The sequence below is a fragment of the Lactuca serriola genome, chromosome 9 (assembly GCF_051521515.1).
Source record: "Lactuca serriola cultivar US96UC23 chromosome 9, Lser_US96UC23_V15, whole genome shotgun sequence".
In the NCBI taxonomy this organism is placed as follows: Eukaryota; Viridiplantae; Streptophyta; class Magnoliopsida; order Asterales; family Asteraceae; genus Lactuca; species Lactuca serriola.
Genome location: NC_136416.1, coordinates 75,900,831 through 75,913,225, shown reverse-complemented (window position 1 = coordinate 75,913,225; position 12,395 = coordinate 75,900,831). Strand labels below are relative to the sequence as shown.

Genomic DNA, 12,395 nt, shown 5'->3' with positions numbered 1-12,395 from the left:
TAAAATAATGCAACTTTAAAAATGAGTGAAACTATATAATTGACAATCACAAAATAGACTGTTTGAAATTACAAACGTTGTGTAAAAAGAAGAAAACAAAAATTACAAACGCCTTTCAGCCTTAGAAACACATCACAATTTTGAATCAGATTTGTTTGTTTAAGCTTCTTTTTTTTTTCTAAATGTTAGTTCTGAATTCCGACTTATTCCCTTAATCAACTTTCATCTTACTCTTATTTTCCGTTTTATTGATTTAAATGGAGACAATGTGTTCATCAATTCCATTTGGGTTTGTACTTTGTAGAGTTCAATTTTGTTTAAGGCTTTATTAAGTTAAGCATCGATGATTTTAGTCTCATCAAACCTTTTACATAATCAAGATTAATCAAGAAAGTTGATATTACTTTTAGCTATATTGCAAGCTTGAAAACTGTCACATAAATTGATATGAGCTTTTGCATATACTTTTACACACATTACGCTTTTCGCAAGATTATTATCAACAAGGTTTTCCATGTTTGTATCTTTGAGATTAATTACTAATTAGTAGAATTTTCGTTGATCAAATGTGTAGTGAAATCCCACAACTTCTTTCCTAATTCTCTATCATTAGCTTCCTTACTTGCTTCCTCTAAATTACAATCACCAAAATACTTGCCACTCATCCCCTCCACTTGCGGATTCAATGCCACGTAGCATGTAGTTGCTGCTCCCTTTAAAAATATAAATAACAACAAACAATCATATCATATAAAATCAACACTCTTAACTTTCAAATTTCACAAAAAATCACCTGTTGCACAGTTTTAAGCACCAATTTTCCAAACACGTTAGTAAGTCCTGCATCAATACCCACAAACAATAACTATTTATACATAAATTCATTATATATTTACAAAAAAAAAAAAAAAATGTTTTTTGGTGTAATTAGGTCACCTCTAAAGAAGGTGTGATGGCGGAAGATATTGGTGGGAATTGCTCCGGGATGAACGGAGTTTGCAGTTATGGGTGCTTCATCTTCATCTTCCTGCTTGTGAAACCCTAATTCTCGTTATCGATTATTATATTATACCAATTTTAGAGCTTGGAGAACAGGTAATCGGTTACCTAGAGTACCTTTAAGCGACGTGAAAGCTCGTTAGAATGAAGAACATTGGCTAACTTTGATTGACCATATGCAGATAAAGCATTGTACCTTTTATAAGTTGTAACAAACACAGTCAAAAGTAGAAAAAGATGAAACGAGTCAAATAGTGAGAAATTATGAATCGAATTTTGTAATTTACCCAGATTGGGTGTTGATATTGTCGAAGCGAATCCCTTCGCTGTAAGATAACTGGTGTCTACGTGATGAAACGTTAACAATTCTTCCTTCTTTTCTGCTTTCAAGTGCAGTTTTTTTCATGGTTTCGAGTAGAAGATTTGTTAGATGAAAATGGCCGACATGATTGGTTGCAAATTGGAGTTCTATGTTGTCTTTGGATAGCATATATGGGGTTCCTAATATTCCTGCATTGTTTCTGGAAAAACGGAATAAAGACTAAGAAATCTTAGAAATTAACTATTTGAACAGCATTACGATGGGAATTATTGATTCTTACATGAGGAGATTGAGTGGAAGACCTGAGGATTTGAAATCCGATGCGAAATTGTTTACTGATGCTAAGGAACTGAGATCGAGCTCCATGGTATCGAGTTTGGCAGATGGGATTTGTTTTAGGATTGCTTCTTTGACCTCTCTTCCTGCTGACGTATTCCTAACAGCCATAACTACATGGACTCCACGAAGTGCAAGAACCCGTGCAGTTTCAGTCCCGAGGCCACTTGAGGCTCCTGAAATAGCACCATGGAAGAATCATAACGAAAATGGAGTTCAGTTAGTACTTTCATCGAACACTTGGAAGGTAAAATTGAAACAGAGTTCGGTTAGTACTTTAATCGAACACTTGGAAGGCAAAATTAGAACATTTTCAATTAAAGTGGAAGATGAGGCGAGTTACTTACCTGTAACAATGGCAGTGAGACCCGATCCATCAATTCCTTGGGTAACTTCCTCGGCCGTTGAGAATCTTGAGAACCCAGATGGCCCTTTTAATCCAAACATCGTTCTCTGGATGAAATGAAGCATCTACTTTTTATTGCTAATAGCCTAATACTCTATCCAAACAACTATATCCACGTTATCAAATACAAGTTTACTATAATTTTGCTATTAAATTTGTTACGAAATTTTGTGTTAGTTGCTAAACTTCGATTGTCTTTTCCAATCTTTAATTGAGAATTTCAAATTCCATTGGCACTTAACATGCAGGTGCAGAATCTAAATACCCCTCAATTTTTGAAAAGGAAATACGTTCATAACAACACAAATTTAAAAGCCCTAATTTTTGTTTACATAAAAGATAAAACGATACCACATTTCTACAAGGCAAACAAAATGGATTTATTATGTGGAAAATGATTTAGTAGGATAATTATGTTTTAACATCGTTAAAAAATACTATTAAAGTTTGTTATATTTAAAAAACACATTCCTGGTAAGATATTTGTATAAAAATACCAACGAATTATACATTTTGTTCAAATGTTACCTTATGGTATCGGCATTTTTTTGGCGAGGGCAAAATATTACCGATAAAAATATAATCAAGGGAAAAAAAAATTGACTCACGAGAGTAACTATGTTTCAAATTCATCCAAAAAACAATATCCAAATTTGGTATGTTTAAAAAACACAATCCACATGACATCTTTGTACAAAAACCCCTCAACAAACTATATGTCTTGTTGAAATGTTACCCACGAGTAACCATCTCCCTGTGTTTATTGGTGAAATGATATAGACATGACATTAATTTATATATTCCTCTTTCATAATTCGATTTAGGGCTACTTTATGAACAAACGACTTCTTCTCTTATGATTACTTATTCTTCAACTAAGTCAATGATCTCAAACTCAAGCTCACATAATTCGAAGACACCAAAGATATTTGATGATGCAAATCCTTATGGTTGTGGACACTCTTCTCAAATTTGCACATCAACCACGAAGACTAATCCCGACAAAAAATTCAGGGTTTGTCCCAACATAATGGTAAGTTTAACGAAAGCTTTATCATGTCATTCTCCTATATATTTTCTTGGTTATGTGATTCATTTTTTGAATACGAAGACTAATCCTAGAACAAAGTTAATGGTTCGTCCCAACTGAATCGAATTCCAGATTGAGTAAACTAACCCAGCCTATTGCACATTATGTTCCAAACTAAATGGCCATTACTTAATTATGCCATTTTGTAATATGCATCGATATTTTTAACAAATTATGCAAATAAAAAATAACATTCGGTTCCGATAAGTTTGAGGTTTTACCGGTAAGTTCCAGGTTCTTTTAGTTGTACTTATTTAATTTTTATTATTAAGTGAAATACAATAGTCTGGAATATGAAGTACTTGTCTGGAATGTAGTATAAATTAATATGCAAAGCCTTATGTAGGTAGTTATTTGGCCTTAGTAACTCCCCAATACATTAAGTGATTTTATTAAGTGAAATACAATAAGTCCGGATTGTGAAGAGATTGTCTAGAATGTAGTATGAATCCATATGTAATGCCTTGGGTAGGTAGTTATTTAGCCTTAGTAACGCCCCAATACATTAGATAACTAGTTAGGTTAAAAAGATCAATCTATAGAGAACTCTGAAATGTATTCTATATTCTGGAATACGAAGAACAACTCTGGAATGTGTAGAACAATCCATTTTGGAATGCCATAAAGAGTGTGATAAACTCAACCGACCGTCATGTGAGGCTATCTTCCAACAAACATGTTTTGATATGTGGTTAGATATCCATTTGGATGGAAACAGACCCTTTGCTTTTGCATTATACATTCTGCAAAGAAGTTGTTACAAATCCTCAAAGCATTGTAGATGAAATGGTTTTTGAGATCGGGGACTTCGAGTTAACCTTTGGGAGGAAGGAATTCTACCTTGTCACTTGCTCTCATTTTGGTGATTTTCTCATTGCCTCACAGTTTTAAATAGATGACTTGTTTTGAATTGATGCTCTAAATCAAGTCTTGTTGAACATTATAATTTGCGCTTTCAAATGATTTTGAATTTTTGTGTATTTAGGGGCACCATGAGGTTATCCACCTCATCATGGCACAGTTTAGTTTGGGTAGTCTATGGTTTCGTTTGGTTCGGTTTTTAATAATGCAAATGAGTGTTCATTGTTCACAATTCTATTACTATCGAACCTCCAAGTGAACACCTGTGTCCTTTCCCCTGGTTGGAGGGATTCTAAGCACTCAATATTAACATCTTACAAGATCACATCTTCACTAAAATTACCAAAAGTAATAAGCACAAGTTACACCTATCAATCGGAAAATATCACTGACTAGCATCACAAGTCACAACATCACCTTTGTCTACCTAAAACCACATGCCCCATCAAGTTATAGGTCTTCTAATTAGTACACCCTATATATACATCCTAATAAAAAATGAAAATGTATCATATATATCTTTGCAAAAAAAGAACCTTAATTAATGTTTTCCTCATCGATCTTTATCTTTGATCTTCTTGGCATCGGAGTAGTATCTCTCGAAAGCTCGAGGAAGATAAAACGGCAATAGAAACCCAAACAGGTTAAAGCTCCAGTACATCATATTAGCAATCGCCAACACTCTTCCAATTAACAACCTTCTTCTACTCCCATGGAAATCCTCATCGTCCACCTTCGATATCTCACTTCTCACCCACGACATCACCGTATATATCCTTGTCGAATTGTACACCACAGACACCAATGCCCTCATCGGCAATGAAAACCCATCGGAAAACGCAACCCCTTCCAGAAACAACTGGCTAGCCAACAAGAATACATGTGGAGTCGCTGCTTTTATACCCTCTTTATCTCCTTCAAGAATTCCTTCAAATATGTATCCCACCGGAAGAAACAGGCCAATGACAGCTCCAAGGAAGCAGTAAAGGATGAGGAGGCTATTGTTATCGTCAAAAACGGATTGGTTGTGGGCCGGAGAGAGGGTGGGAAATACGACCTTGGACATGAAGTACATGTAGAAGAAGGAAAGGACTACGAAGCCGAAGTCTTCAATGGCGACCATGCCGGAGGCGGAGAGCACCACCACCAGAGCGAGGGAGTTGAGTTGTTGGAAGGAGAATATGCGACGGAGGAAATGGGATTTTGGTTGCCTTCTGGAGCGTGGTGTTTTTTGTTCGTATTTGGTTTCGTCTCTAACTACGCCATCGTTGTTGGGGCCAACCCCACCCGACATTTTTTTCCGGTGGCTTTTCTTTGTGAAATTGTGAAGAGATTTTATTAAAAACGGTGGATGTGACTTGTGAGACAAAAATGAAAGTTTTGGCATGAGAAAGAGAGTGAAAAATGGGGTTTGTGAGGATGAGAGAGATTGAAGAAGGAGGATGGGTGGAGGTGGCTGTCAAACCTTGAGTTATGGCTAAGTATTAAATGTGGTAGAGAGGAGTTGGAAAAAAGTAGCATGTGACGTGTGAGATATTGCTGTTTGATTTTTGATGATTGATTTATGTAATTTGATTAATTCATCTTGTACAAGTATATCGACCTAAAATTATATGATATTTCATTGTTCATATGCCTTATATATATATATATATATATATATATATATATATATATATATATATATATATATATATATATATATATATAATCTCATTTTCTTTCTATTCATATAAAACTAGGGAAGAATCCCCCGACGTGGCAGGGGTTGGAGGGTATTTCATAGCGTCCCAACTCATATTATATACAAAAGATGTATATACCCATCTTTTTTAATATTTGAAGCATGTCCGATACATAATGTCTTTGCTGGAAAAAAGAAAGAAAGTAGGTTGCTATTATAATTAACTCAAATTAAGTAAACTGTTATTTCATGTATCTAGATTCAAAACATACCAACCACTTAATAAACAGGAATAAAGAAAGAAAGTAGGTTGGTATTACAATTAACTTAAATAAGTAAGCTGCTATTTTATGTATCTATATTCAAAATAGACCAACCACTTAATAAACAGAGACATTAACTTATATATATATATATATATATATATATATATATATATATATATATATATATATATAGAGAGAGAGAGAGAGAGAGAAAGAGAGAGAGAGAGAGAGAGAGATAGATTCAAATGTTTATAACAAATATTGTGTTCCTAAATGCACCAATCAAAAATTAGCAAAATATTAAATAATTCTTTAATTCAATAAGGGTATTTTGGAGATTTTGTATTCTCAATTAATGGAAGCTTTTAAATGAAATCGTATAATTAAAGAAAGAAAATAAATATTTGACCTAATCTTCCTTTTATATTACTGGAACTTCTTATCATCATCGATACACGCCTCCCTCTTCCACCTCCAACATCAAATCATTGTCTTTACCCTCTCATCTATGTCACTTCTGGATGGTGCTGCCTCCGCCCCCATCGTGTTTATTTCGTAGGTTTATATCAAGATCGTGTACATGTCTCCTCTATTATGTGGTGTTATAAATTCAAAATCCAATTCAAGTACCTTCTAGTAAATGGAACCGACAATGAGGAAAAAATATTAAATTCATTTGGATGGTGGAGTTGTTGGTAATCGACAACATGGAAAGCATCAACAAAGGTAAATTAATTTTTTTTCCTAATCGCATAAGCATTATCTTTATTTATTGTTTTGAAAATCTAGACATGTAATTTAGTATCTATTAACCAATCCCAAATCTCAATTTATTTCTCAGTTCAAGATTTCCATAGATGATTATTGGTTTATGTGAGCTATCGATATTAATATCAAATATAAGTTGAAGTATAAAAAAATATTAGTTGTCGTATTAAATTCTATAATTTACAAAATGCAAAATACTAGAGTTGCATGGTTGCATGATACTTTTTTTTTATATATTATGCAATTCAATCTTATTATTTGTCAATGTATTCTAACAGAATATTAATTTTTGTAGGAAAATTAAATAGACAATATAGTATATTATATAAGAATATATAACATTTTGTGAAGTGAATTCTCTTAGAATACACTGAATTTTTTCATATCTGAAAGTTGATTATGTTTTCTTTTTGGATTTAGGTTTTGAAGAAACTATCGTCGATGTATGTAACAACCAGATTCCCAGGTATGATATTTTGTTCCTTTATTTTTTAGTTTTGTGGGGGAACTCGGCGAGTTGGCGTCTAGACTCGCCGAGTATGGTCGTGGATTGGTACGCGAGTTCACAGCTGGACTCGGCGAGTCCATGCTGTTTAATGAAACCCTAATTTCCAGGGTTTGACACCTATTTAAAGGGCCTTATGGCCGTCATTTGCGGCCACCAACCCCAGAGAGAGACCCTAAAGAGATCTAGAGAGTTTGTGAGGAAGGAGAGGCTAATCTTGAGCTTTGGTAGGTGTTTTTGCAAGAAGGAAGTGTTTAAGGCAAGAGGAAGCTGAAGGAGGTGCGATTTCTGGTGGTTTTGAGCTCATAGAGACTGCATTGAGGTATTATTCTCGGACCTTCTTCAGTTTTGGTGTTGATTCTTTGTGTTAGGGTTTTCCTAACCCTTTTGGAGATTGATTAAGTGGTATTTTGGTCCCTCCTTGAGTTTGTGTTCTGGATCCGGACCCAAAGAGGTCCAGAGACCTTAACCTTTGGAGCTTTTTGAGTCATTTTGGAAGTCATGAGCTTGGAATGTCATTTTGGGGGCTAAATCACCATTTTGGACCATTTCTATGTTATATGTATGTCAAGGTCCAAACTTTACGTGATTATCATGCTTGGGGAGGCCAGATCTATGATTATATGGAACAAATCTGACCTCAGAAGTTGTTTTGAGTTAGTGCATGGCATGAACTCGCCGAGTCCCAAGAACAGACTCGGCGAGTAATATGAAGGTTGCCCGTTAATCACTCAGTGAGTGGACTTGCCGAGTTGGGGGAATGACTCGGTGAGTCAGGGAGAGTCAGGGGTCTGAGTTCAAGTTGGAACTCGCCGAGTTGTTCTTAAGACTCGGCGAGTTGAGTCGAGGTGGCACCGTGATTCATGCCAGGTGGAACTCGTCAAGTTAAGGGAAATACTCGACGTTCCAAGAGAGAATCTAAGAAGAGTCAGTGGACACGTTTAGACTCGTCGAGTCGCCCTTGTGCACTCGCCGAGTCGGGTCAAGTTTGACCATTGACCTTGTTGACTTTTAGGGTTGAGTATTGTTGTATTTATGAGAGTATTACTTTGTGTGATTAGGCGGAGGCTAGATCACATTTCTTCCTAGACAGATACTTATCGAGACCGCGAGGTGAGTCTTCTCACTATACGTTACCTAGAGTGGTTTATTTGTGTGGACCAGAGGGTCTTATGTGTTATGTATGAGACTATGTGCTATGTGATATTTGTATGTTGTATGATGATATAGACCGGACCGGAGGGTCCAACGAGCTATGACCGGACCAGAGGGTCCAACGAGCTACGGGACTGGAGGGTCCCGCTGAGACACGTCGACCGGAGGGTCATATTATTGCCTCGAGTGGCGTATGTGTTGTATGTGGTATTTTGGGGAACTCGCTAAGCATTTATGCTTACAGTTGTTGTGTTATGTGTTTCAAGTACTAATGATGAGCGCGGGAAGGCGCCGACATGATTTGTACACACTTAAGGGGTTTATGTTTTGGAGTCTGGGGAGATGTTTTTGTGATAAATACATTTGATACAATATGTTTGATGTTATTTTGTGAGTAAATGAATGTTTTAAAAATGAAAATTTGTTTAGAAAATTTACGTTGTTACAATGTGGAAAATGAAGAAAACATGGAGAATGAGAGTATTTTAGTATAATATATTCTGCTAGAATGTATAAAGTGTTTCTTAAATATAATATTCTTTCAGAATGGATTAATATTTTTTCTTTTTTAACCATTCTTAGTTTTAATCTTTAAGAATAAATGTAATTCTTAAACCATTATTAGTCATTTTTTTTCAGAATGTATGTAATAATCGTTTTATAATCTTATTTCTTACGAATTTATGTAATTAGTGATTCTTAAAGAATAAAATCTGTATTCTTTAGAAAATATTATTCTTGATAATATGTTGTATAATTCTTTAAATATGTTAGTTATAAAAAAATATATTGGATGGAACTATATTATGCAAGAATAAAGTCAACTTTATAAGGTAATTTATCAAAAATATCTGAATTGGAACTATATTCTGCAAGAATAAAATCAAAAATATATTTACTACTTAATTGTTGGCATTTTATCATTCTGACAGAATAAATTCGTATTTTTAAATTTGAATTAATTTAAAAAGTTCATATTTTTAAAAAAGAATGGAATTAATTATTCCTTAAAAATCCGAAATTTTCCTTTTTTAATATAAGTTAATGGACCAAACTACCCTTATGTTAAAAATTGTGTGATTATATAGTACATGTTACCCTATAGTAATATCATAGACTCTCAGATCATGACCACTAATTATAATTCATCCGTTGGTCCAGATTTGTGCATAAGGGCACACAATATATGCTATGAACAATTGAACCTAGCCCTACATATATATATATATATATATATATATATATATATATATATATATATATATACACACACACACACTACTCCTTGAGATTAGGGTAAATTGTATATATGCAACACGACGAATTTTTATTGTTTTTTGTTTTATTGGCTTTGGATTTGGATGCACATGGATAAAGCGTACAACCCGCAAAAAGCGTGTAGTTTTTTAAGTGATTTCATAGCCACAGCCAATTTTAATAACTATTTTCTCTAATTAACTAATGGTAGTATATTGATATTTGTAAACAAACACATCAGTTCTTCAAAGTCCATGCATAAATTTTTTTTGTTCCCACAGTCATCAGTAAATGCCTAAATTTTGAAAACAAAGGAAACTAATACGATGGAAGTCAAAAATCATATTCATAACTAATAAGAATTCAAAATGTTGGTGTACATGTAATAATAAAACTCATAAACTAATATACTATATCAGAAATTACAAAACTTCGGAAAATTAAAAAAAAAACAACACAAATTATGATTGTGGTTGATGAAAGTTGTATTACCAGGATTAAATTAAGGAAGAGTGTGGACTTCATTGAACTTCCATTTTTAGTATCTGCATAAAAGCTTCTTTCCAAGCTCCACCTCTTAAGTCAAACCAATTTTCTGAAGCCTAAGAAACATAACAAAAAGACTGATATACATTGTAAATTTAATTTTTTGCCCTTTTGCAACGATTTAAAGGAGAATCAAGTACATGTCTAATGTGTTTGGTTGAGATTAGATTGGCCATAACGAATGATGCATGTCATCCATGTTTAAAGCCAAAAACTTCTAGAAGACCATCATCTGCTTTAGCCTCAACAAAGTCTTATTGTGATTTGTTTTCTTGTCTAAAAAATGACTTAAGTATAAGTATTTTATTATCGTAATAGTAATTTTTTATCAAACCATCTCGTTAAGGTGACGACACCGTCGTCGCCATGAAAAGTCCTGGGCTTGAAGTTCATAAATTCTTTATAGGAGCACACTCGTTGGTGCCATTGACTTTCACCAAGATTAGTGCTATTGGCACTGCTCCCACTCCCGTTTCCATTCCTGCTAATTTATGCTCTAGTGGTTGTGACAGCTGCTTGGAACATAGTGGGTCCATTGGTGGAGTCGGTGTTGGTGTGGTTGTTGGTGTCTCGTCGGCACATCGGTTACTTCTGTGTGGTGGCATTCTTCTACCATATAGATTAAAGATGGAATGATGGTAATTCCTCGATAATGGTCATGAATCAAGTATTCGTCTCAGCTATATGTTTGTTATGACTTGCCTTTATTGCAACTTGTAAACATTTAAAGAAAATCAAAGGGATATATAAAATTACTTTAATAAGTGAAATCCGGCCATGTCGACTGTGCAAGAATAGAGGTATAAGAGACACATAAAGAACTTAGATGTATGATTCTATAGTATCATAAAATACTCTTATAGTATTTTTAAGCTTTATGCTCAGTTCTAGTGTTTCTTTGTATGAGGTGTTGGTAAGTATTAGACTTGTTGTTCAATACGACTATTCCCAAGCACATGTTAGTCATACATCGGACAAATATAGTTGATCAGGCTATATTTATCCCATATGATTACATAATACATAGGCCTACTCGTAGTGTTCAACTTATCTTATTACTTTTGTATTGTTCTTGTTATGACATTGTTCTAGTATGTAGGTACGCACTTATACTTTATTAAAATATCATTATATTTTAAAAGTATACTTATGAAAAATGTTTTAGTTAGAGTGTTTTAGCTTTATTGTATTTATAGTTGTATATCTTACATGGTTTGATATACTTAGTTCACTATAAACAATGTTCTAATACCAATCTATCACACCCCCAAACCAGGATGGCAGAAACGTCTGAGGGTGGATGACTTCATGAACAGTATCACAACATATTGAATAATAGCGATCAAAGCAACACAACCATCATCATTATAATTGGGAAAGTTACATTGTATCCAAATATTGTTTGTTTTAATACCAATTACATTATGACAAAAGTGAATAGTGTGACGTCGTAGCGTCCTATCCTCAAAATCTTGTGATTACCTGCTTAACGAGTTCATAAGAGTTTTGTATGTGAAAAATCTGCAATGTTTCCTTGTAAAATGATAGTGAATGATTACAAAAAATCCAATATTTTCTTAAAATGAGTTGTAGTCTTAAAAACCCTAAGACCAAAAGTATTCCTATATTTGAAAATAGTATTATGTAGTTTTATTCTTGTATAAAACCATTTAAACATATGTTAGCCTCGTAAACCAAATGTATTATTAATACCCCATGTGAGTTATTACAACCATGCTAAAACCATAGTTGGGCTGTTGTGACGTTCTTCAGGCGTCGGAATGTTAGAAAATTATCACCCCAGACCTGTCGGTCTAGCTGTAGCTAATAGCTTAGGTGCAGGATTGTCAGTCTCGTATAGATCTATACACAAGTGTCACGCTCTCTTACCGAGATTCTAGTTATAATTCAGGACTTTAGTGTGTACTCTGGTAGGTACGATGAAGACTATGTCTAATAAAATTGTATCAAAAGGTTTATGTATAGTGTAATGAAAACCCTTTTGTAAGTGGAAATAATACATTTTCATAGTAATTACATAATGTAAAATAATTATACCTTTAAATAATTATTTGTTCGCCCCAAAATGGTAAGATAGTGTTAAACTACACCCATTATAGTTTATCATTAATGTTTTGTTGTGTGTGTGTATAAGTTAACATGTTTAGATGTTTTAAAAGATTATATCATATAATTTACA

At 33.9% G+C, this 12,395-nt stretch overlaps 2 protein-coding genes across 2 annotated transcripts; both read right to left on the bottom strand.

Moving 5' to 3' along the window:
* Positions 1-381: 381 nt before the first annotated feature.
* Positions 382-2,322, bottom strand: LOC145073315 (short-chain dehydrogenase TIC 32, chloroplastic-like). The gene is made up of 7 exons (XM_079019864.1): positions 2,005-2,322; positions 1,602-1,833; positions 1,287-1,520; positions 1,117-1,195; positions 937-1,027; positions 794-840; positions 382-713 (listed from the first exon to the last, which is right to left on the bottom strand). Exons 1-7 carry the CDS (start codon positions 2,126-2,128, stop codon positions 540-542), a joined length of 981 nt encoding a protein of 326 aa, XP_078875990.1. The 5' UTR covers positions 2,129-2,322; the 3' UTR covers positions 382-539.
* Positions 2,323-4,311: 1,989 nt separating this feature from the next.
* Positions 4,312-5,563, bottom strand: LOC145074107 (uncharacterized). Its single transcript, XM_079020532.1, has one exon. It carries the CDS (start codon positions 5,399-5,401, stop codon positions 4,568-4,570), a length of 834 nt encoding a protein of 277 aa, XP_078876658.1. The 5' UTR covers positions 5,402-5,563; the 3' UTR covers positions 4,312-4,567.
* Between the last annotated feature and the right edge of the window lie 6,832 nt (positions 5,564-12,395).